The 26,211-nt window shown below is 33.8% G+C and overlaps 1 protein-coding gene across 2 annotated transcripts; it reads right to left on the bottom strand.

Moving 5' to 3' along the window:
* Positions 1-12,123: 12,123 nt before the first annotated feature.
* Positions 12,124-17,870, bottom strand: LOC108206039 (uncharacterized). 2 transcript variants are annotated; one of them, XM_017376207.2, is made up of 6 exons: positions 17,666-17,870; positions 17,503-17,577; positions 16,979-17,399; positions 13,224-13,351; positions 12,464-12,986; positions 12,124-12,384 (listed from the first exon to the last, which is right to left on the bottom strand). In XM_017376207.2, exons 2-5 carry the CDS (start codon positions 17,575-17,577, stop codon positions 12,513-12,515), a joined length of 1,098 nt encoding a protein of 365 aa, XP_017231696.1. In that variant the 5' UTR covers positions 17,666-17,870; the 3' UTR covers positions 12,124-12,384; positions 12,464-12,512. The 2 variants fall into 2 exon arrangements, with proteins under 2 accessions (XP_017231696.1, XP_017231695.1); XM_017376206.2 differs by having other exon boundaries at positions 12,124-12,986.
* Positions 17,871-26,211: the final 8,341 nt, after the last annotated feature.

Here is a 26,211-nt window from a genome sequence, read left to right as displayed (position 1 = left end):
CGTTAATCAACAGAAGGATTGATAACATACCTCAGCGCAAGTGGGTACTCGAACAAGGGTTCACCCGCAAGGCTAGACGCTAGTGATGGAAAGCGCTCGTAAATCCACACCTAGTGGCAAGGTTAGTACATCATGAATAACTGACAAACATAAATAATGCAACAATAAAGACAAGAAAGAAAGTTGTGGTTGGTTTAGTATTACCTGTAGCAATGTGGCGTAGCCGCAGAAATCAGAACAGTCCTTCCGACTAGAAGAACATAGCTTCCTGTATAGGAAGGCAAGAACAGCACTGCCCCAGCTATACTGACGCAGCTTGCCCATGTCCCTCAGTAACCATAGAAGGTCAAGCTGCACGCGGTTCCCGCTGCTGTGGGGGAACAATGATCTAATAACGCATAGTAGGTGCGCGCGAATATGGCAGGTAACCTGTGCACCACAACCTATAGCTGCTGGATCCAAATGCTCCAACCGCTCACAGGACCCAAAGTTCTCCACCAGCCATTTGATCTTTAAACCAGCTCTGTTAACATCCTCATGGTCTGCTGGTAATAGTCCAAGAAACTCGCGTACTAGCTCGCGCCTCTCCTCCACGGTGGTACTCTCTCCACGGAGGATGAGTGGATCACCCTCAGTGGGTAACCCGAGAATGTGATGAACATCCTCGAGAGTGATAGTGGCCTCTCCGAACGGTAGGTGGAAGGTGTGCGTCTCTCCATGCCATCTCTCGATAAAGGCTGTAAGCAACCCCCTGTCGTGCTTGACATGTCCCAGCCTAAATATGCAATCAAAACCTAAGTCCCTGATGGCATCCATGATCCTCTGATGCGGTCTGTGGGTCCGAACTTTCTTCCAATACTCGCCATAGTTTGTCCTCGGTCTCAAATCAGGCGGTGCCTGAAATAATTGTAGTGCACCAAAAATTAGTCCATGTTGGCTACACACCCGTACAAATGTAAAAAAATAGCACGAAAGGAGGAGATTACCTCTCTGTTGTCCCACACAACCTGAGACCTGTGCACCGACTGCAATGTCAACAAACGCTCGTCTACAGGTCCGGGACCAGAACGACCGACATTCATCTTCGAAATTAAACTTACTATTAACATTGATTTTTTAATATATATTTGTAATATTCAATATTATTTTATTTGATATTGAAGTTATTGTAATTATTTTATTACAATATTGAAATATTTTCCATCCGATTTTTAGTTGATATGGTTTAAAAGTATTTTAATAAATTATTAAATTTTATATCCGAAATTTATTAAAATATTATATTATTTTATCGTAATAATATGATATTTTAATATTTTTAATATTTATTGTAACAATATAATTTCTTAATATAATTCCAAATATTGTACTATATTTAGTATTTTCTATTCTATTTTATTTTCAAATTCGAAAATATTGTACTATATTTAGTATTTTCTATTATATTTTATTTTTAAATTCGAAAATATTGTACTATATTTAGTATTTTCTATTATATTTTATTTTTAAATTCGAAAATATTGTACTATATTTAGAATTTTTTTATTAATATTTATTATGCAATTCAAAATAAACTTTATTAAATTCAAAATATTTGTTATTAAATTCGTATTTTTTTTTAATTAAATCCAAAATTCGAAATAATTCCAGTTTCTATTAATATTTTTTTATTTCTAAAATTCAAAATAATTCCAATTTTTAATTCATTCAAAATTTGAGATTAATTATTTTTATTCTATTTTTTTACGTAAAACATCCAAATTTAATCAGTCATATACTACACTAATTTCCCAATTTAAAAGAGATCTAACCTAATTTCTAAAATTAACATAAGCTACTACCAAATACCAACTTACAACAACCATTATAAACCATCATGCAAAATTATTAATCAAGCTCGTCATATAATTTGTATCTACTAGCAACTAAGAACAATCATTATAAAATTTATAAAAATACATGCATGCATTTTAATGAGATTGAGAATGGTGAAAAAACCTTGAAAATGGGCGATCCAACCGTACGGATCGTAAATTAAGTAGTCATAGTAGTTGTATACCAAAAATCAAATCAATAAGATTTTATCTGTTGAGAAATTATAACGAAAATATTATGTTATACTTAAATATAGATGTAGGGTTATTTTTTTACAAAAAATTAAAAAAAAATTTAGACGATCCAACCGTACGGATCATAAATTAAGTACTCATCGTAGTTATATACCAAAAATCAAGTCAATAGGATTTTATTTGTTGAGATATTATAGCGAAAATGTTATGTTATAGTACTTAAATATAGACGTACGGTTATTTATTTTTTAAAATAAATAACTTATTTAAATAATCCAACCGTACGGATATGAATATAATTACTCAACTCATATTGGTCCTTAAAATCAATAATTTTGAACATTAGTTGAAGGAATATTATAATGAAAAATTGATTTTCTAGTTATTTAATTTCATTAAATAGATGTAGGTTTATATTTAAGTTCCTTCAGTTTTATAACAATGTTGTAGCTGGTCTGGTGGTTGAATACTCTACGCACAAGGCAGAGGTTTGAAGCTGTTGAGATGGTAGTTCGAAACTTATTTTATGTACAATTCTATGAGTAATAAGTATTGTGCATATAGATCGACACACACACACATATAGTGAATTAAGCTAATGTTGTGTATCGTTTATATAAATTGTAATTGATATATTAGTGTAAATGATGGATTGTTGCAGGAAATTGCAGAGGCAAATAAAGACGTCACTGATGGTGAAAGTTCTAAGTATGACATTGGTGGGGATGATGATGATGATGTTGGCGGCGAAGGTGGTGGCGGCGGCAACAATGATGTCGTTCTTGATGAAGATTCAAATGAAGCTAGCTAACTAGCAACATTTAGTACTATATTTAGTATTTTCTATTATATTTTATTTTTAAATTCGAAAATATTGTATTATATTTAGAATTTTTTTATTAATATTTTTTATGCAATTCAAAATAAACTTTATTAAATTCAAAATATTTGTTATTAAATTCGAATTTTTTTTTTAAATTAAATCCAAAATTCGAAATAATTCCAATTTTTAATTCATTCAAAATATGAGATTAATTATTTTTATTCTATTTTTTTACGTAAAACATCCAAATTTAATCACTCATATACTACACTGATTTCTCAATTTAAAAGAGATCTAACCTAATTTCTAAAATTAACATAAGCTACTACCAAATACCAACTAATAACAACCATTATAAATCGTCATGCAAAATTATTAATCAAGCTTGTCATATAATTTGTATCTACTAGCAACTAAGAACAATCATTATAAAATTTATAAAAATACATGCATGCATTTTAATGAGATTGAGAATGGTGAAAAAACCTTGAAAATGGGTGAAATTAATTAATAGATCCGGTGAAAGTAGCAAAGCAAGCACCCTTTTCCCCCTTTTCTTTGTCTCGGACCACCCCTTTCTTCTACAAATTAAAGCTTTCAAGGTGTGTTTAAAATCTGAAATTGTGGTTTTTGGTTAGCAGTCGGCGAAAGTGAAGAAGAAGAGGGGTTGGGGCTGTTTTTGTTGCTTTAGAGGGACACGTGGCCGCCCCTGGTTGGGCCGGACACGTCACAGAGGCATAGTTATGTTCGCCCGAGCCAGGGGCGAACATAATGCTACTCTCCAGTAATGTTCGCCCGACCTTGGGGCTTGGAAAAGTAATTTTTGACTCTATGTTCGCCTGAGGGGTCTTGAATTAGGGTGGTTAGTTTTGTGAATTGAAAATTTGGGTGGTTAGTTTTGTAAAAATTATGTTCCAGGTGGTTAGAAATTGGAAGGAGCCATAGCAGCCCCATCCTAAATATACCTCGAGTAATGCAAGGTTATCAGAAACGAATACAAAATATGTACCGAATGACGTGGATATGCTAGGTTATCATAAACGAATACAAAATATGTACCGAATGACGTGTATCCACGTGTTCTAGGTTATTTTTTTGTTTTGATTTTGTATTATGAGTTTTTTCTTTTTAGCTTTGAGTCTTAAAATCTGTCGCTACTTTTTGTTGTATATATAGATTATATGTTTAATCATTTTTTGATAATTTTTTATATAAGATATTTCATGTATAACAAATATGTTGTTAAAGTTAAAGTATGAATGATAAAATAGAAACTTAAAATTTTTAAAATACAAAATAAATAAGTCTTGTGCAAAAGTACAGTAAATAAATTATCTAATAGAAGGAAGAAAAATGTCAAACTATAAAGATGATAATATATAATAAATATATTGGATAATAAATGTAGAAAAATATCAAAAGTATAATATAAATATATTTGTTTATATAAAAAATATTTTAGAAAAATGATTAAACATATAATTATGTGTATAAGAAAATAGCAATAGATTTTAAGACTCAAAGCTAAAAAGAAACAAATCCAGACCAGATTATAGAGATAGCGGAGCATAGGTAATGGGATACACGTCATTCTGTACATATTTCTGTATCCGTTTCTGGAGACCTACTATCATTCATTGGACCTCCTAATTCGCTGGTTCTTTACTTCTTGTTTCATTAGAATTTCATACATTTTCGACACGTTTTTCAACACATTTCTAAAATATGATTTCAATTTTTTTAAATGTTCTTCTCATAATAGTTCAATAAAAAAAATTACAAAATTATAGGATTCTCCAAATATCGCAATCCAGATGTAAGAAATATGTATTTTCGTCTTTCATAAAATTCAAAATACAAACACAGATCATTAATTTAGAGTTCACTTCTTTTCATATTTTTGACTTTGTGTATTGTACTTTCGCGTGCATGTAATGTGTTGTTTATAAATTGTGTGACACTATATATAAATAAATATATAAACGAATTATTATATATGAAATTATTGTAATAATATATATATATATATATATATATATATATATATATATATATATATATATATATATATAGACAGACACATGCACATATATATTAAACTAGATATTGACACAAAATTTGTATAAAATATTACAGATATATATATATATATGAATATTATCATAAACACAAATGCATATATTATAAATATTATTACTTGAATATATCGTGTACCTTTATAGTGTAGTGTGTTCAAAGTACTAAATTAAAATGATGACTCGGTGAGTAATTTATAAATTATAATTTAGGGAAATTCTCAATGGTACACTCGTGATTTTGACTTTTCTAGATGGTACGCAAAATTTTTGACTTCCGGTTGGACACTTAAATTATTCTACCATTCTATACCATACGTACCCTTGTCGCCAAGTTCTGTTAAACAAACATTTATTAATTCTAAACTAATTCTAAAGTAAAATAATAAAATATCTAAACAGAATAAAGGCTTATTTAACAAGAGTTAAAAGTCAGATTAGGTTAAAAGAAAGGGATCAGACTCATTTATATATGATCGAGATTTGGATCGAATGTGTTCGTGATTTTGTGTGTGTTTGTGTATAGGTTTGTGTGTTGTTGATTTGTCATTCAAAGAGATGACGACGGCTTGCGGTGATTATGTATTGCAGCCACGAGAAAGAGGAATCAGATGGTGGTGGGTTGCTTTGTTTGCGGCGCAGCGCAAGTTGGTCCACGATTCAATCGTAAAAGCAGTATTGTGTTAGCCGCGGTGGTTGAATTGATGGGTTTTGTTGAGTGTTCGATTATCGCAACAGATGGGGTAAGCGAGGCAGTGAGAGTTATGGAGCTCACTAACTTTTAAGTATGTAGGTGATCTCTATTAAATTTGGCTTCTACATGCACTTCACTCTACTCTGGCAGCTGAGCCCTTTTAGCATTTAATACATATTAACTTGCTAGAAGGTTCTGCAAACGGTATTAAATATTAAACAAAACTGATTTGCATTTAGCGACTCCCAACATAGACCAACCTTTTATATGATACTCCCTCCGTCTCAATTTATAGGTCCAGTTTGGAAAAAAAAATTTGTCCCAAAATACTTGTCCCTCTCGTCTTTCAATACAAATTTATCTACATATTAATTGTGATTTTTTTGAAACTCAACATTATTCTCATTTCTCAATGCACTAAATCCCTATATTTATTGTGATTTTTTTGAAACTCAACAATATTCTCACTTATCAATGCACTAATTAATGATACATGAGATAAGATTCCATCTAACCAACTTTTTTCTTAATATGTGTGTTTATTCCAAAATGGATCTATAAATTGAGACGGAGGGAGTATCAAACTTTAGCCGCCGCCCAAAAATGGGGGACATTTTCGTCCAAAAGTCAAAAATGGTGTGAATTAAATTTATTTAACTGCCCTCCTAAAAGATCTCTCCTGCAATATAACGTATCTACATATTTGATATGCTTGAATTAACAAATTAACATATTTTTATCGAAATTAGATTTGAAGCATGCAAGCGCAGGACCCATTAGACGTATACTATATATTTGTAGTATCTGCTGAATGGTGATGGTCCATGTAATTATATGACGAGACTTTATCCTTCACCACGTAACAATCCTTTACCATCATTCTGTTGTCAGCTTTATATTAAATATAAATTTCTTACTAAAAATTATTATAATAAATTAATACTCAAAATTATCAACATGTTCAATAAGTATAACTATAAATATATAGGAAAATATATGTCTATTAAACTCATATATATTTTTTTTGAAGTGTTTTCAATTTATTTGAATTATAATTGACAATGTATAATTAGTTCACCTCACATTAATAAAAATAGTCAACTATCTACCTCAGTTGAAAAATCAATTTAGAAATAAAATTTGAAACACGTAACATTATATTTTTTGACAATATAAGAATATAAAATTATTGATGATCCTGTTTGAAAGTTAGAGGTTTGGGGTGAAATTAGAGATACGGTGTTTTAGAGGTTTGACCATTTCAATCCGTTAACAGTAGTGTTTGATAGTTAACAGATTGAGATAGAAGTTTTGGCTCAAAAATTTAATTTTCAAAAAGCTACTTTGAGTAGTTTTTTGGTTTAGAGATTTTTGTATGTATCACAAACAGTTTTAAAAAAACAGCTAATTCAATTCATTGGTCAAAAAATACCGCTATAAAAAATCTCTAATTCAATCCGCTAACGACTAAGAGTATCTCCAACCAACTAAAACCATTAGGTAAAAATATAGAGATTGTGTAAAAAAACATCAACCCCAATGTGGCATTCCTGTTGTCTATAAATATGGTCAATCTACACATATTGGCTATATTTGTTGAACCTCTGGTCCTCTACAGACTTGTAGACGTTTTATAAAAATATTTCACATCCATTTATCACTTTATTCATGTGATATATTCTAGTCATAACAACCCAACATATTAATAATATATTAATTTTAAAATATACTCAACTAATATAGTTTATCATTGAATCAAAATGATTTACAGGTTCTAAAAATTTTAAATAACATCTTCCAGATCCAACTTAACCAACACTATTGAAAATGCTCTAACCACTGATTCTCACACACAGGACCCATAATTTTACCATAATTTTACTTGGCATCCCCCGCAAACTGACGAGAGCAATTGTGATGCGTAGTACTACCTTCATCCTAAATTAGATGATTCCGTTGACTTTGGTCACGTAATTTTAGGTGCATTGACCGTCTATTTCCGAAATTTATTTTTTTTATTTTTTCTTTTGTAAATGAAAATTTTATATTTTAATTTTTATTTACAAAAATAAAATTTTAAAAATAAGTCATATAGCTATATGGTCAATGAACTTTAATTTATGTGCTCAAAGTCAACGGGTCATCTAATTTGAGATGGAGGGAGTATCTATCTGCGTGTGTATCGTAACTAGCGCAAATCATGGGAGGAGTTAGCTGCGTTGCGTTGCATGAGGTCCAGACTCCAGAGTGGACCAGCCTCATGAAAATCAAGAGCCAATTACGGTGGCATGTGTTGCCACCCTCTTCGCACCTTCCAGCGCTCTCTCTTTTGGCGGACCGTGGACCAGCCTGTTACCTAGGGGTGGCAATTTCGGATAACGGATCGTGTTCGTGTCAGCAATCGGATCGATTTTGGGTCAAGCTAAAATCACTCAAAATTGAATAAAACTGAAAATTGAAGTTATTAGAAATGAAATTCTCATTTCGGGTCAATCGGGTGATTTTCGGATCACTTTCAGGTTCCTGTCTCATTAAATCGGATTTGTGGTTGGGTCGGGTTCGTATCGGGTTTCGGATCGACTGTTACCCTGTTTCCATCTCGTTTTCTTTTCTTAAATCATTTTTGTTCAAGTGTTTCCGCATCTGTTTGTTTCAAATAATTGCCAGTTAAATAAATCCTCTTAATTATTACTCCGCAGAAGGCTGAAGCTTATTTCGAATTTCTTGTCGCCGTCATAATTTGGACCAATCATAGAAAGGAGCTCATGCTTGTACGTTTATTGTTAGTTAATCACTAACCAGACTAATCATGTTCCTAAGTAGGGGTGAGCAAAACCGAACCGGAACCGAAAAACCGGACCGAACCGTGTAAATTCGGTTCGGTTCGGTCCTAATTTTCTGAAAGTTCGGTCCATTCGGTCCGGACCGAATAGACCGAAATAAAGTTCGGTCCGGTCCGGTCCGTAAAAAATTATTTCGGTCCGGACCGAATAGACCGAATTGTCCAAAATATATATAATTTTAATTCATATTTATATTATATATGTATCTTATATGTTATAATTATAATATCTAGTTTGTAAATTTAATTATATGTATCTTTAATGAATTGGGGGAGATTATTTAATATGAAAATTTTAAAATAAATCATGAATTTTAATTAAAAAATATAATATTTTTTTATTTTTAAAATAATTTCGGTTCCTTCGGTCCGGACCGGACCGAACCGAATTATTTCGGTTCGGTCCGGTTCGGTCCATTATAAAACTTCGGTCCGGTTCGGTCCGAAAAAAATCTAAACTTCGGTTCTCGGTCTATTCGGTTCGGTCCGGTTTTGGACCGAACCGACCGAATGCTCACCCCTATTCCTAAGTACGCAAGTTTAACTCCTCTTCACATTTTTTCATTATTACCCATTCCTTACTAATTTTTGTTGTCATGTCTGTAATATACAGTGGCGTTTGAATGAGTTTAAAATAAGGTTTTAAAATAAAAATTAGAAATAAACTAAAATTTACAAATGATTAAAGTGTTTGGTAAAGAACTAGAAGTCATGAAACAAAAACAGTATTCTCAGTTTTTTATAAGTATTTTTTGACTTTTTACAAAAATGCTTCTAACTTATAAGCCTGTTCCGGAATTAGAGGTTAACAGTTAGGTGTTAGAGGATTCAATTAGTTGTTTTGACTAGTGTATTGAATTAATGGTTTCTTGTAAAACTATATGGTAAATAACTATTTGATTAATTTTTTATGACACATACCAAACCATCTAATCCAAAAAAATCTTCAAACTAGCTTTTTAAAAATTAGGTTTTTGAAATCAAACCTCTATTTCAATCCGCTAAATATCAAACACTAATATTAACAGATTAAAATGATCAAATCTTTAAAACACCTCAAACCTCTCATTCACTCAAACCTCTAACTTCCAAATAGGGTCATAATCCAATAAGCTGGACTTTTAAGCCTGATCAAACACTCCGTATTCTTACTTTGACTTTATTGAAGGGCGAGCTCAATGTGTTAATCAATCACTTGATTAATATTAACCATGTTGCTTTGGACGAAAGTTCAACATCTTTTCACCATTTTCATCATTATTACCCATTCGCTAATAAAATTTCACTTTTATGCCTGAAATTTATATCCTGGTACCTATTAGTAATTACTTCCATTTTATAAAAGAAACGATTTAATTTTTTGTACGAAATTCAGGCTCTAAACACATGCACGCAATTTAATCTTAAACTCGAAATTTCAAATTGTAACCAGAAAAGAAAAAAATTATGATTACGCGAAACTATAACTCAATTCAATCATGCGGATTATTTGCATTTAACATATGTTTGTTTTTGTGACATCAAAATTTGAAAAGCATATAGTTCAAATTTGATGTAGACAACAATTTAAAGTTGTTCGGAAACTTTGAAAGATGTTAGCGCCCACAATTATCATGCTTTTAAAAAGCTTATGGTTCGAGCACGATTGGATAGCCCAGTGGTGGGTTTATCCTCTGTTGACTCGGGGCACTCGGGTTCGACTCTGGCTCACCCCGAGAATAACAGATACTAAATTGTAAGGCATATAAGCCTGCATTGTCAAAAAAAAAAGCTTATGGTTCCACTAATAAAAAAAAAACTAATTAGGTTTATTAACGCCTAATTAGTGAGTGAGTAGTTGAACACTGACAAAACTCCCTTTTGACTCCTTAAGAATATAAAATTGGTAGTGAACGGAAGTGCAATGCGGCCTATGCCCATTACAATGTCGTAAACGCATGCATGCACGACTTTAAAGCGCACATTATTAATATGAACTAACTTTAGTTAGTTAATCGATTTTTTTATAGTGGGGTTATGGGTACATAATAATCACAAAATTTGATTGTTTTTTTTTTGATTGTCTTATGCTTCTTTAATAATGATGGTCCTTCTGCATTCACACAAATGAAAACACACTAAATTTATGAGTTTCTGTGCTTAGCATGTGCCCATGAGCACACCAGACAAACTCTTAGTTAATAAATTAGGACTCGAAAAGAATAAAGTAAAAACCTACTTCTTCTGTTTTTTTTATATGACGCTTTGACTTTTGGCACACACTTTTAAGTGTTTTGACCGGGTAGTTAAAAATATTATTTTTAATTTTTTTTTTTCTGAATAAAAATTTTGATTATATATTATTATTTAGAAAAAAAATTTAAAAAAATAATATTTTTAACTACCCGGTCAAAACATTTAAAAATGTGCGCCAAAAATCAAAGCGTCATATAAAAAAACAGAGGGAGTAAGAATTATGCAGGCCTGGTTGCATAAAAGACAAGCTATTTCTTTAGTGGTCCGGTTCTTCATTTCGCTCGTTTGTTTATTCCTATAAACTCAATTCATCATGTATTCATCTTTCGAGTATATAGGCAACGACGGTAGCAATTTTAACGCAAAGGCATCTTAAAAATTCACGGCCAAGTGTAAGTCACACGCTCTTCTTGTATCTCAAATTGATATTGCCGAACTAAAATTTTGATGCATATTAACTATCCTTCTATCTAGAGGTGTAATTTAGACCGAGCGAACCGAGTTTCGAGCCGGGCGTAATTCCACTAATCGAGCCTAAATCCCCGTCCAAACTCGACTTGTTTAATTTCACGAGCCGGCTCGTTTAGCTAAACGAGCCGGTTTTAGTGAGCTGACTCGTTTGATTTTACACTTAATCGAACCTAAACTCATGCCCGAGCTCGGCTCGTTTAGTTTCACGAGTCGAGCTGAGCCGGCTCGGATAATTAAACGAGCCGGAACCTTTGCCCAAACTCAGCTCGTTTAACTAAACCAGCCGAGTCGAGTCTAGTTAAACGAGTTAAACGAGTTCGAACTGAGCGAGGCGAGCCGCCTTGCCGGCTCTCGAATTACAGCTCTACTTCTATCTCCGAGATTTTTAGATCATGATGTGATAGTGGTCAAATTAGAAGCTCGTTTAAAACCTTAGAGTGTCTAAAATCGAATTCAATTAAAAATAACCGTGTCCATCTCGCAGTGTTTGAACTCAAACTCAATGAAGAAATATTCTGTCTCATCGATGAAGAACAAAGCAAACTCCGAATACTTGTCCGCAAATAATAAAACGTCGGTAGACACACAAGTTTAAATTTGTTCATGTGAGTGCACGTGCTCATCATGACAGCTGGCCGCCGGAAAAAACACGAAGCACGTGACGTGTTCCACCATATGCCAACCAATTATTATCAAACACGTAGTGGCTCACATGCACGTAGACACCCATGCATTGGCTGTTACTGTTTCTGACTCATTTATTCATTTCATTTTCCAAGCGTCGAATCTGAGAAAATATTAAATTCAATGTTCGCCCATTAAATGTGTATACATAGAGTATATAAGAGGCCCAATTTAATTTGACAGTCTTAAAATAGTCACCTGCAAATCAAGCCATCCATGCACAAATCAAATTCAATAAATAATTAATTTAATTTTATCAGCAGGCCAAGCCCACATGACTCGCATTTAAAACTCAACACATTAGCCCAGCACATACACACACATTACAGAGTCTTCTGTCCCTTGGTACTTGGTAGTTTTAGAAGAAAACTTAAGAATACAGTGTAAAGGTAGAACATATAAGATCAAAGTTACTGACCAAACCAATGTGTTCGATGAATGCACCGAAACATGAAATACAATATTCAAAAGACCGTGCCAGTTCCCTCTTTCTATTTCAACAAAAAATGAAACGAGCTAAGACGTATCTATATATCAAACAAAGGAAAAGATTTAATGAAAATCTCTTACCTAGTCTTCCACTCGAATAACTTTACTTTCTCCTATGGTGAACTGAATTCTAATCTTTCCACCCGTCCTTGTTAATCCGCCTCGAGGAAACACCTTGAGATGAGAAGCTAGGAGTAATGGGCATTGATGGCGTCTTAGGTGTCTTGGGTGCTTCTTCATCATCCCAACTATCACCCCAACTGTCGTCCCATCCAGCATTCAACTCTGTATCCACTTTTACACCATTAGAAACTGGTAGCTCCATGTCTAACTTTTGATATTTACTGCTGTTGCTTGGATAATGCCTACGGCGGAAGCTTATACATGTCCAAACAGATGCCAACAGTATCAGTGCCATCAATACTATAAACACCGCAGCAGTTGTCCAATTAAAGTATATAGAACGATTGAACTGTGAGGTGTAAACAGTTTCTTTCTTCAAATTTTGTGTAATTAAATCCTTGAAACTCAGAGTGCAGTTACCGGTTCCTGCTGTAAGAATTATCAAGTTATCAGTTCCCCCATTCTTGACAGTAACTTTAACCTGCAAAGTCCATATTTCCAATCATGTCCACTTCTCCAATAGACAAAAAAGTATCAAGCACGCAAAGGGAGACTGCTAATACAGCTTATCACAGTTTGCTTAATTAGAGTATAAGGTAACTCAAGTATAAGGTAACTGCGTAATGGATAAGGTAATGTTACCGAAAGTATAGTAGTAATTCAATAAGAATCTAATCAAACTATTAAGCTAGTATTCGTAATGTGATGTCATGAATACCCGTTCATGTTTGTTCTCCACGAGATGTATTTGTTGCTTTTCTAGCAAAACAAAATTAGGAGCAATGATCTTCACGTCAAGAGGGCTTTTTCCTTTGTTCTGAATTAATAGTGCAAGATCCGGAGATTCTGAAACATGGAAAGAAGACCTCAGATATTTAACAAGAATGCAAGAGACTGGATAGTAATTAATTGAGGCTTCGCAGAAAAAGAACACCAATGCTGGGACTTAAAGAGCATGAACAAAATTGCCATGTCTGAAGACACATAAAAAACTGATCAATCCCCTCAACTAAACAAGCAGCAGAGCCGGAAGAAATTATTTAAAATCACTGAGCTACTCCTATCAGAACATTTTATAGTGGCAAATACGCCATATATGACTGCTATTAATATCAGCATCTAGGTAATTTTATCTGAAAGATCAGATAAAAGATGATGAATACAAAAAAATAATTAGAGCGCTATTGTGAAAATAATATAAAAATGAGGATTCAGGATAATTAGGCGAGGTATTATTACAGATTGCTTTCCACCAGCATGCACATCCATTAGCATAACATAAGTCTCTCTAATCACTTAATACTTTTATTGTTGAGGCCAATTACAAGAAACATCAAGCGATGAGGGGTCTCCAGTTAGGCGATCACCAAATACTTAACAAAATTTTTGAAAACTCTTTCTCAACTAACAACCCTGACTGATAGCTAACATACATCCACAACAAGCAAACTAGAAATAGTTAAACCAACAGGTCACTTAAGTACTTCAAATCCAACATTTTTCTAATACCATTAGACTATGCAAGCTATCATCAAAGCCTTGTTTTCTACTTTTATATATCATCTTGAGAAGTAATATAACAGTGTAAGAAAATGACTGCAGGGTTTAAGTACCGACCCCCCCCCCCCCCCCCCCCCCCCCCCCCCCCACAAAACAAAAAAAAAAAATCATAACTAACGATCGAGAACCATCTCCCTCACTTTACCCTTGAAAGTGAACGAGCCAGAGATACCAGCATTTGGACCAGGCACAAACAGACACAGTAGTCCCATATTCTAGTTCAAATTATTAAGGAGTCCTGGATTCGAGACTTGTCAAAATTAAAATAAAATAATAATGATTAAATAGGATCTGTATATGTCAAACTTTAAACAACTTCATTAATAATAGCAATAGGTGAGTGATGAACAAAGACAAGATTCATTCTGCTGAATTTTTATTCCTAGAAGAAAGCCTCCTTTTCTGGTATATGTATATAAAAAAAGGAACGAGGGAAAAGAGACGAGATCTGAGATATGAGAAACTGGCTGTACAATTAGATTAAAAACAGGTTAGATTCAAAGGCGAGTCAACTGCCGTTTGCGTGGCGAGTCGGACACATACTCATCCATTAGCACCCATATTGATTCCTAGGCTACTATGTCGGGCCTTTGCAAGTATTAAACATATGGACCCTAAATCTATGACACTATACTAAAAATTCACTCATTGTTAACGAATAGTCTACTCTAAAAGAAGAAGAGGCACTTCAGCCATCTGACAAGAAGTTCACAAGGAAAATAGGATTGTGGATGAGTAGGTGAATATGTTGTGATTTTTGATTTCCAGTGGCACTTCTGACTATCATTGATGCATTCTGATCTTCTAGGTCAGTGTATTAGCTATTTATATTAAAATTATAAATTTATTTAGGGGTCGTTTGCTTTGTGGAGATGGTACGACGTTAAAATGAGGAATCGGGTTAAGGTGGTATGAATTTCGGCCTTTGAGGTATAATTTTTGATATCATGTGCTTGGTTTTGTGTTGGAATATATATGTTCAATAAAAAAATAAATAATTCATTAATTATTGGTTTAGTTTTGTATTAAACGTTTCTATTTAATTGCCTAAATAGAGATAAAATTATCACAGATAAAGTTGATTCTCATACCAACCTCCCCCTTGTATCAAAAACCCATACCTTGGGGGTTTGAGGTATCAGGTATGCGTTTGGAATGGACGAAACCCATGGCTAATTCTGGAACACCCTAAATACACGCTCCTTGTTGCGATCGATGAGTATAAATATTCTTATAAATACATCAAAGAACATATATGATGTGCCATCGAGTCAAAGGTGAAGAAAGGAGTAACTAAAAAATAGAGTAAATCCAATTATTTATAAGGAAACAATCTTAGTGTTGGTTGTTGAGTGATACTTTACAACCAAGGACCAAGCCACAAACCTTTTTTTTCAAAGGTGAAACTAATGAGACAGAACATGATTGTTGTTTGAAGAGTAGTTTATAAGATTACAAAGCTTGGACTTGAAAAGAAAGTTAGGGTCCACTTTTTATAATATCAATGGAAGTGCGGAGGAGACGGGTTCTATCCCCATAGAGTAAAACCTCGACGAATGAATATTTGAAAATTAATAACCACGATTAAATAATAATTTCTCTTAGTCCCAACCTGGGCCAATGTGATAAATTAATAATATTACTAAATGCATGTGATAATAATTTTCAGAAAAGTTCATAAAGGCACGATATAAATATAAAATAATAATTTACTAAACATGCCGTTTTTATATATAATTCATGATATTTAAATATTTACTAGACAACTTTGTTAAAATGACTAACTTCATAGCTCAGATTTTTTTTAATAAAAATCAAATACAATTTCATCTCTAGGTAATGATTCTATTAAATACATGTTAACATATTCAATAAATGTATACATGTATATTTGTTGTAATTTGTGATCATTAACTTTATTTTGGTGGATAAACAAATTATCAACTATTTTTGGTAAATGAACTTATTATTTTTCACACTTGTATGGATATATATATATATATATATATATATATATATATATATATATATATATATATATATATATATATATATATATATATATAACATTGGTCTACATTTTGAATTTTGAATAAATAGTTGTATCTTACATTAATTATTATGTCATTTAATAAATTTCAATAAACTGCTAAAATAATAAAAACATTCATTAATCAATTAACTAATAACCTCGCTAATACAATACTTCTTTCTGGTTCTAACGATATCAATTTATAGAGGTTTTACTGAATTTTATTCTGCAACTTACTACATACTGTCATCTCAATCAATTGATACTCTCGATTCTTTGTAAATTAAATTCATTTTCTTGAATCAGACTCACATGTCTTCTTTTCATCATTGTTTACAAGTTTACGCATTGTTGTTCCCAAGTAATATAACTCTTAATATCCATTCTTTCTATATACAAACCCTTTTCAATCAAAGCTTAAATTTCCAATATCATCTTAACACGTAATATAACCAAGCAAGCACCGAAAACACCCCTCCCTCTTCCCAAATACATCCTACACTCTCCATCATGGTTAATGACTGTGAACCCTCTCCCTAACTATTTCCTAGCAACTTAACAAACCAGAGCTAACACCATTTGCACCAGGCATACACACACATTGGTAGTCTGCACTCAAATACAAACGGCTACTAACTCCGGCTTTTGCAAACCATTAAACCCTTAGTCTATGTTGTTATATTGTAAAAGCACTTAAAACTAACAACCAGTCCACACTTAAAAAAAGTTAACGGAATTTCAGACATCTGATTTAAAGTGAACAAATTTACACAGATATGACAGGGGAAGGTATATATTACAGGGAAAGGTATATAGAGGCAACCAAACGCAAACAATTGGTTCCTAAACCATAACAAAATTTGAAAGAAAAAACGCATTACCGTTTCCCGGAACTCTTAAGCATGCAACCAATGCATCATTCTCCGCCGTACACCTATCAGGTAAGCCACATTCCTCATTCTCCTTCCTCACAGCTGGAAATACCTCCTCATTCTTTCCTTTCTCCTCCGACTCTTCAAATTCTCCGTCTTTCTTATCAACCTTTTTTTCCTGTTTCTCCGAACTCTTTTTTCCCACATTACTTTCCACCTCCACATTATGACCTTCCACTGGCTTACTCAAATCCGTCTTCTTCTCTAACCCCGATTTCTCAACACCATCACCCTTAACTTGTTTTTTACCCTTACTCAATAAATCGACATTCTTACTATCTAAATCGGACACGGATCCCCCGACTTTCCTATTCAATCCTTTAGTTTGCACCGATATCTCACTTGTATTTGTTCCAGATCCTCCATTAACCTATATCAACATTCTAAAAGTAAATTCTAATATAATTACATACATAATTGCAACTAACAAAAAAACTTAAGAACAAACAATTAAAAATATTAGTATTATTCACCTTTAATTCAGCTTCATTAGTGGCAGAAGTAACTAAAATAAGTAAAGTGAGCAGCAGAGTAAATTTAATCATCATCTGTTTAATATAAATAAACACAAATAATTAGCAAATAAATAAATTAGAAGTGGAAATTGCGAGAATATAAAAGTAGAGGATTGCTGACCTTGAGCGAAGGAGATGAAAGAAGAGTGGTAGTCTTAGGGTTTTAGACACTGTTTTGTGTTAGAAAAGTATCAAAACATTTAAATATTTACAAGTTTGAGCAGAGAGAGATGGAGAGTTGGGAGAGAGAGAGGGAGAGAGAGAGTAATGTAATGGAGAGAGAGAGAGAGAGAGAGAGAGTCAATGACGATGGAAGTGAAGTGAAGCAATCTAAGCATACAGTGATATATGAGTGGGCTGTGGGCAGTGGGCTTATAACAAGGGCTGACTATAGCTAATAAACCAGCAGCAAATTTTTGTTGGACCAAATACTACATCAGTGGAACTTCTTATAACAATTAGCCTGGCCTGCTTCACTAGGTGAGATTTTAGGAGTAAGGCCTGCCTAGATATAGAATATAGACTATATATGTTTTATGGTTTTTAATTTTAATTAATGATGAAGGATGGGTTGATAGGCAAAAGATGAACTCGTTACTCATGGTCAACTTGTAATTGGGTCGGTGAACTCAAAAAACTGGCAAACGAATCACAGAACTGGTTTTAATCGGTGTTTTAAAAATCTCCAATTTAACCGATTAATCTCCTGCAAGGTCGGCCACCGATACGATTTTTGAATTTGATTAATCCTTATATATATATATATATTTAATCGAAGTATATACGATAGATTATTAAAATAAAAATACTATATTACTTTAAATTATGAATAATTATAGATTTTATGAATATAGTAAATATATTAGTTATTAAATAGCTAATATAATAATAACTAAATATGAAAAAATATTTTAATATTAGAATAAATCCGATTTTCACTCCGATTAATCATTCCGATTAATTCCCGATTTCCGATTAATCCCTGAATCGGTAGCTCAACCGATTAGGTCTGATTCTCGATTTCTGTAAATTTAGAGAAATTCTTGATGGTACACTCATGGAATTGGCTTTTCTCAATGGTACCTTCGCATTTTTTACTTCTACCGATGGTACGCTCGTACTTTTGATTTACTCTTTATGGTACCCTTGTGTACTTTTAATTTAGTCTCTATTGGTTTCAAACTGTAAAAGAAATTGTATATTTGAAATCTTTACGAAAAGTTACATAAAATAGACCCATAAATCATGTAAAACAGAGTCAAAATGAGTGAGATATTAATGACAAAGTTTGGTTGTTAGGAATATGTGATGCTTGATGATACAAGGTATTTTATTCTTACTTAGAATAAAATTGCATGTAGCTGATCAATTGGTAGCATGCTAAGACAGTATCAATTGATCAGATTGACCCATCAACGGCTGATGAGATATTGTAACAAAGCTGGAGCATTTTAGCAGTTGATGTAAAATAATGTGTACTTTTAGATTAGCAGTTGATCTATCAATGGATGTTTAGATAGGATGACATAATTGTAAATATGAGAAGTCATGTAATCTATTCAAGTGAAGTGAAGATCGATCGGTAATTTAAAGTATCAATGGCTATTTGGAAAGAAGATTATCAACCGCTACATCAACATCATCATTATCCCATAACTCAAAGAAGACTATCAACTGCTATTTCAGTGTATCATCAATTGATGATATTAGCAATTGATTATCAGCAATTGACAGCTGCAAGTCAGGGAAAAGACAAAGTCCACATGGGTTGATGTGACAGATGCTGCACCAGCTTTGGAAGCTAAACCAAAAGGAGTTTAGTCAAATATTGAGAACCTCGAAGCCTACCATTTCTGGCAAAGCAATAAGAATTTCAAGCTGCCAAATGCAGTATCAAGTCCAAGAAATTCTATATCTGTACTAGCTAGAAAATGTGTAGGAAAATACTTTTACAGACTAGTTTTGTTTGTAGTGGTATATATTCACTTTGTAATTTCATATTTCAAAGTATCAAACACCAAGAACTGAAGAACAAAGTATTAGAAAAAGTTAGCAAGAAATTGTAAGCTTCTGCTCTTCATTCTTTGTAAGCAGCCAAGTATTTTTACTTGGAAGGTTCTTGATATAAAAATCTCTCAGGTGGATCTAACAATCCACCTGAAATTTTTAAGATCCTTGTTCTTTAAATTTCTGTTTTAGCTTTTATATTCTCTTGTATTTTGAATATGATCTGCTGTGCAAAAAGATATTGAAATTTTTGTAGATTGTATTCAACCCCCCCCCCCTTCTACAATCTAACTTATTGTTTGAATTGTCTGAATAACAATTGGTATCAGAGCCAGGCTTCTAACATACAAGAAGTTTTCAGATCCTAAAGACAATCAACAATGGGAAGAAGAGATGAAGGAGTCAAGATTCCAATGCTGGTCAAAGAACACTACTTTCATTGGAAAGTGAAAATGAGGATGCATCTTCTCTCCTTGGATCCTAGCTACATCAACTGTATTAAGAAAGGACCACATGTTCCAGTTAAGATCAACACTGCCCTGAGACTTGATGGAAGTGAAGCTGAAGATGTTGAAGTGCCTAAGAATCCTTCTGAGTTCACTGAGGAAGACGAGAAAGAAGTGCACAAGGATAACAAGGCTATGAACATTCTGTTCAATGGTATTGATGATGACATGTTTGATAGTGTTATCAACTGTCCAACTGCAAAGGAAGTATGGGATACCATTCAAACCTTATGTGAAGGCACTGATCAAGTTAGGGAAAACAAAATGCAGCTGTTTGTTCAACAGTATGAGAGCTTTCACTCTAAATCTGGTGAATCTCTAAATGATTTGTTTAACAGATTTCAAAAACTGTTAAATGGATTAAAGTTGTATGGTAGAATCTACATGGTCAAGGATTCAAATCTCAAATTCTTGAGAGCTTTACCTAGAGATTGGAAACCCATGACTGTTGCTCTAAGACAGGCTCAGAATTTTAATGAATACTCTCTTGACAAATTATATGGCATTCTTAAAACATATGAGCTTGAAATACAGAAAGATGAAGAACTGGAAAAGAACTCCAAGAGGGAGAAAACTGTGGCTCTTGTGGCAGAAAAGGAAGAGGAAGAGGAGAAGGCATTAAAGTCTGTGATTGCTGGAAAGACCTCAAGCAGCTCTGCTTGTGAAGGAAAGAAGGATGATGGAAAGAAGAAAGGAAAAGTCATTGAGGAAGATGAAGAACCTTCAGCTCAAGATGAGCTAGATGATCTTGATGAACATCTAGCATTTCTTGCCAGAAAATTCTCCAAACTCAAATTCAAAAGAAATGCTGTCAGCTCTAGACCATTCAACAGAGGAAATCAATCTAAACCATCTGGTATGGTTGATAGATCAAAATTCAAATGCTTCAACTGTGGTCTACCTGGACATTTCTCTAATGAGTGTAGAAGACATTCTGATGAAAAGAAAGGATCCTCCTCAGAGAATGTAGATTACAGAAGAAAATATTTTGATCTACTCAAGCAAAGCAAGGAAAAGGCATTCATAACTGAGGATGGTGACTGGGCTGCTGATGAAGGTGATTCTGACATTGAGGAGCATGTCAATCTTGCCTTTATGGCAATTGGAGATGATGCTGATTCTTCCACCACCAGCAATGGACAGGTAAAAACAACCAACACAGCTGATCTCACTAAATCTGAATGTAAACAAATCATTGATGACATGTCTAATGAAATCTATAACCTTAGAGTCTCTCTTAAATCTCTAACAAAAGAAAATGTTAGAATTAAAGGGACTAATGATTTGCTTGCTGAAAGAAATGGAAAGCTTGAAACTGAATTAATCCAAATGGATAAATTCAAAAAGGCTTCTGAGCTTGCCAAGGATGAGTTGTTGGCTGTTCTAAAAAGAGAAGAGATTCTCAAAAAGCAATTGGAAAGGGAACAAGAGATTATTGCTAAATGGAAGGATTCTAGGAATGTTCTTGAGAACATGTGCTCCACACAAGTTTTTGAGGAAACTTGTAAAAGTGCCTGGAGAAAGAACAAAAAAATGTTAGATGAATCTGATCTCTTAGTGGATAGTGATCATCCATTGATAGATTCTCAATCAATGGATGAAAGCTATCCATCAAAGAATCAAACAGCAGTTGATGAAAACAAACTCAAAACGTTGGATAAAAAATATGGGCCCATCAATAAGAACTTTGTGAAGGAATCTGGTAGTTCCAAGAAGATTGAAAAAGAAGGAATTGGTCATGGTGAAGAAAGAATGGAAGCTGGAAAAGGGAAGAAGAAGAGTTCTAGGAATGGCAAAGTTGGGATCAACAAAAAGAATGATTACACTCCTGACAAACATGCTGTCAGAAAAACCTGTTCCAAATGTGGTAGTGTTAATCATCTTGCTGTTAATTGCAAAAATGCTCTATCTGATCATTGCATGCCTAATTCTATGATGAACTCTCACATGTCATACATGCCTATGTTTCCTCCTGCCCCCATTCAATATGCTAATATGCCTTTCATGCCTAATCCATTCTTTAATGCTTTTAACATGTCTGCCATGCCCAATTATCATGATAGCATGAATCATGCTTATACAAATCAATTTTCTGTGAACTCTACTAATGTTGGTTCCTCTAACTCTGCTGTGATGTCTAAAGTTAAGAAGATTAACTCTGAGGATGAAGTTGTTTCTAAACCTTCTAAATCCAAAGAGAATAACTCTTCTAAACCTAAGGTTGTGTCTAACAAAACTGGACCCAAGACTGCTTGGGTCCCAAAATCAACTTAAATTGTCTTGAATCTGTGCAGGGAGGTAGAAAGAATCTGTGGTATCTTGATAGTGGCTGCTCAAGACACATGACTGGAGATTCTACCCTGCTCAGCAATTTTGAGGAGAGAGCTGGCCCAAGTATAACCTTTGGAGATGACAGCAAAGGATTCACCTTGGGATATGGCATAATTTCAAAAGGAAATGTCATCATTGACAATGTTGCATTAGTGAAAGGGCTTAAGCACAATCTGCTTAGCATCAGTCAACTATGTGACAGAGGACATCAAGTTTGGTTCTCAACAGAAGCCTGTGTTATCTCTGATAAGAAAGATAACAAAGTGGTTTTAACTGGAAATAGAAAAGGCAATGTCTACATAGCTGATTTCAACTCTACAAGTGCAGATTCTCTTACTTGCTTATTCAGCAAAGCAAGCTTGGATGAGAGTTGGCTGTGGCATAAGAAATTGTCTCATTTAAACTTCAAAGCTATGAATGATCTTGTGAGAAAAGATCTTGTTAGAGGACTGCCAAAGTTGGAATTTTCCAAGGATGGTCTGTGTGATGCTTGCCAAATTGGAAAGCAAAGAAAGTCCTCTTTCAAAAGCAAACTAAAATCATCAATTGATAGACCTCTACAGAATCTACATATGGACTTGTTCGGACCAGTCAACATAATGTCCATTTCAAAGAAGAAGTACTGTCTGGTGATTGTGGATGATTTTACAAGATTTACTTGGACTTATTTTCTTCACTCCAAGGATGAAGCAAGTGAAATCATCATCAATCATATCAAGATAGTTGACAACATTGATCCAGGTAGAAAAGTTTCAAGGATCAGAAGTGATAATGGGACTGAGTTCAAAAACTCTGTTATGAAGAGTTTCTGTGAAGATAAAGGAATTCACCATGAGTTCTCTGCTGCAAGAACTCCTCAACAAAATGGTGTAGTTGAAAGAAAGAACAGAACTCTTATTGAAGCTGCTAGAACAATGCTTGAAGAATCAAAGTTGCCAACTTACTTTTGGGCTGAAGCTGTTAACACAGCATGTTATACTCAAAATATCTCTTTGATCAATCAAGCACAAGGATTGACTCCCTATCAATTGTTCAAAGGGAAGAAGCCAACATTGAACTTTCTGCATGTCTTTGGATGCAAATGTTTTGTGTTAAGAAATCAAGGTGAAAATCTTGGAAAATTTGAAGCAAAGGCAGATGAAGGAATATTTGTTGGATATGCTGCTGGAAAAGCCTATAGAGTTTATAATTTAAGGTTAAACATTGTTATGGAATCCATCCATGTGATGTTTGATGACAAGAAAATTCAAGGCTTAGATGATGAAGGATTTCATGATGTTCTTCAATTTGAAAATGAATCTGAAGGAATAATTGAACTGGAAAGTGATGATGATGACTGTATTGAAAGTGTAAATTCTGGTGTAATTTCTCAATCAACTGGTAATAATTTACCCAATACCAGAACAGCAGTTGATGTAACTCAATCTACATCAATGGCTAATGATTTATCCAATACTAGTTCATCAATGGCTGGTAATTCAAGGTCCATTCACTTAGGGGGAGCCTCTCAAAATGAAACTGACTTTACAAATGAAGCCAGTTCATCCAGATCAAATCTTCCTCCACAAAGGAAATGGACAAGAGATCATCCCTTTGAGCTTATTATTGGAGATGCTGCTGCTGGTGTCAAAACAAGAAGAGCTACTATGGATGAATGTCTCTACAGCAGCTTTCTCTCTCAGGAAGAACCTAAAAAGGTTGAAGAAGCCCTTCTTGATCCTGACTGGATTTTAGCTATGCAAGAGGAGCTGAATCAGTTTGAAAGGAACAAAGTGTGGAAGCTGGTACCCAAACCCAAAGATAGAGCAATTGTTGGTACAAGATGGGTATTCAGAAATAAGATGGATGAAAATGGTGTGGTGACAAGGAACAAAGCAAGACTGGTTGCTAAGGGATACTGTCAAGAAGAAGGAATAGATTATGATGAGACATTTGCTCCTGTAGCCAGACTTGAAGCCATAAGAATCTTTCTTGCTTATGCTGCTCATGCTAATTTCAAAATCTATCAAATGGATGTCAAGAGTGCTTTTCTAAATGGTGAGCTTGAAGAAGAAGTTTATGTAAGTCAGCCACCTGGTTTTGAAGATCCAAATTTTCCAGAATTTGTATATCTTCTCCTGAAAGCTCTCTATGGACTGAAGCAAGCACCTAGAGCCTGGTATGACACCTTATCACAGTTTCTTCTTGAGAATCACTTCACAAGAGGTACTGTTGATAAGACATTATTTTATAGAAATGTTAATGGTTCTAGTATACTTGTTCAGATTTATGTGGATGACATTATATTTGGTTCTACAGATGAGAAACTTTGTAAAAAGTTTGCCAAGCTAATGCAAAGTAAATATGAAATGAGCATGATGGGAGAATTGACTTATTTTCTTGGTTTGCAAGTCAAACAAGTGAGTGATGGCATATTTATAAGTCAAACTAAATATGTCTATGACTTATTGAAAAAGTTTGATCTTATAAATTGCTCAACTGCTAAAACTCCCAAGGCCACTGCCACTAAACTTGAATTGAATACTAAGGAAAAGAAAGTGGACATTTCAAGTTATAGAGGCATGGTTGGTTCTCTTTTATATTTAACAGCCAGTAGACCTGATATAATGTTTGCCACATGTCTTTGTGCTAGATTCCAAGCTGATCCTAGGGAATCTCATTTAATAGCAATTAAAAGGATTTTCAGATATCTCAAGGGTACTCCAAATCTTGGCATTTGGTACCCTAGAGATTCTGGCTTTGATTTAATTGGTTTTCCAGATGCTGATTATGCAGGGTGTAGAATTGACAGAAAAAGCACCACTGGCACTTGTCAATTTCTAGGAAATAAACTAGTCTCTTGGTTTAGCAAAAAGCAAAACTCAGTTTCTACATCAACTGCAGAAGCTGAATATATTGCAGCTGGCAGTTGTTGTGCACAGATTCTGTGGATGAAAAATCAATTGGTTGATTATGGATTGACCATTTCCAAGATTCCTATTTTCTGTGACAACACAAGTGCCATTGCCATAACAGAAAATCCAGTGCAGCACTCAAGAACAAAGCACATTGACATAAGGTATCACTTCATTAGGGAACATGTAATGAATGGAACTATTGAACTTCATTTTGTTCCCAGTGAAAAGCAGCTAGCAGATATTTTCACCAAGCCACTTGATGAATCTACATTCTCAAGATTAATAAGTGAACTTGGTATGTTAAATTTCTCTAGTTAATATTTTACCTATTTTATGCAGCCTGTGATAAGTGACAGATAGGATATTGAACTATCTTTCTCCATTTATCCACTATCAATCGTTATTTTAGCCATTGATAGTGTGTCACATATCACTGGATAAGTAAATACAATTTTGACATATCAATGGCTCTTTTGTTTAGCCATTGATATGTTAAAATAGCAATCGTCAGTTCCCAATTTAATTATCGATCGGTATATACATACGTATATGTATATATCGATCGGTGACGCTTGGCTACTTTTTGAACGGTTACTTTATTTACTTTTACTGAGAGTATAAATAGTTTGCCTTTAATTTCATTTCTCTTTTCACCTGCATTTGCAAACTCTTAACTCTCCTTCTCTCTCAACTCCTACAAGCCCTAATCTTTTCTTAAGCATTCTCATGGCGCCTATTGTCAAAATCACAAGTCAAACTGGGTTTGTCTATGAGCAGAACAATCATGTCGCCTACGTGGACAAAGATGGGAAACATTCTGCAGCTTTTAATACCATGATGGATTTCATCAAGGAGTGTAAGTTTTCATATGCCATGCTTCATGCTCCAACTATCTTCTGTGAGATTGTTGAGCAAATGTGGACGTC

The sequence above is a fragment of the Daucus carota genome, chromosome 2, assembly GCF_001625215.2.
Source record: "Daucus carota subsp. sativus chromosome 2, DH1 v3.0, whole genome shotgun sequence".
NCBI classification, from domain to species: domain Eukaryota; kingdom Viridiplantae; phylum Streptophyta; class Magnoliopsida; order Apiales; family Apiaceae; genus Daucus; species Daucus carota.
The sequence above is the reverse complement of the archived record's forward strand: the minus strand, read 5'-3'. Positions and strand labels throughout refer to the sequence as shown.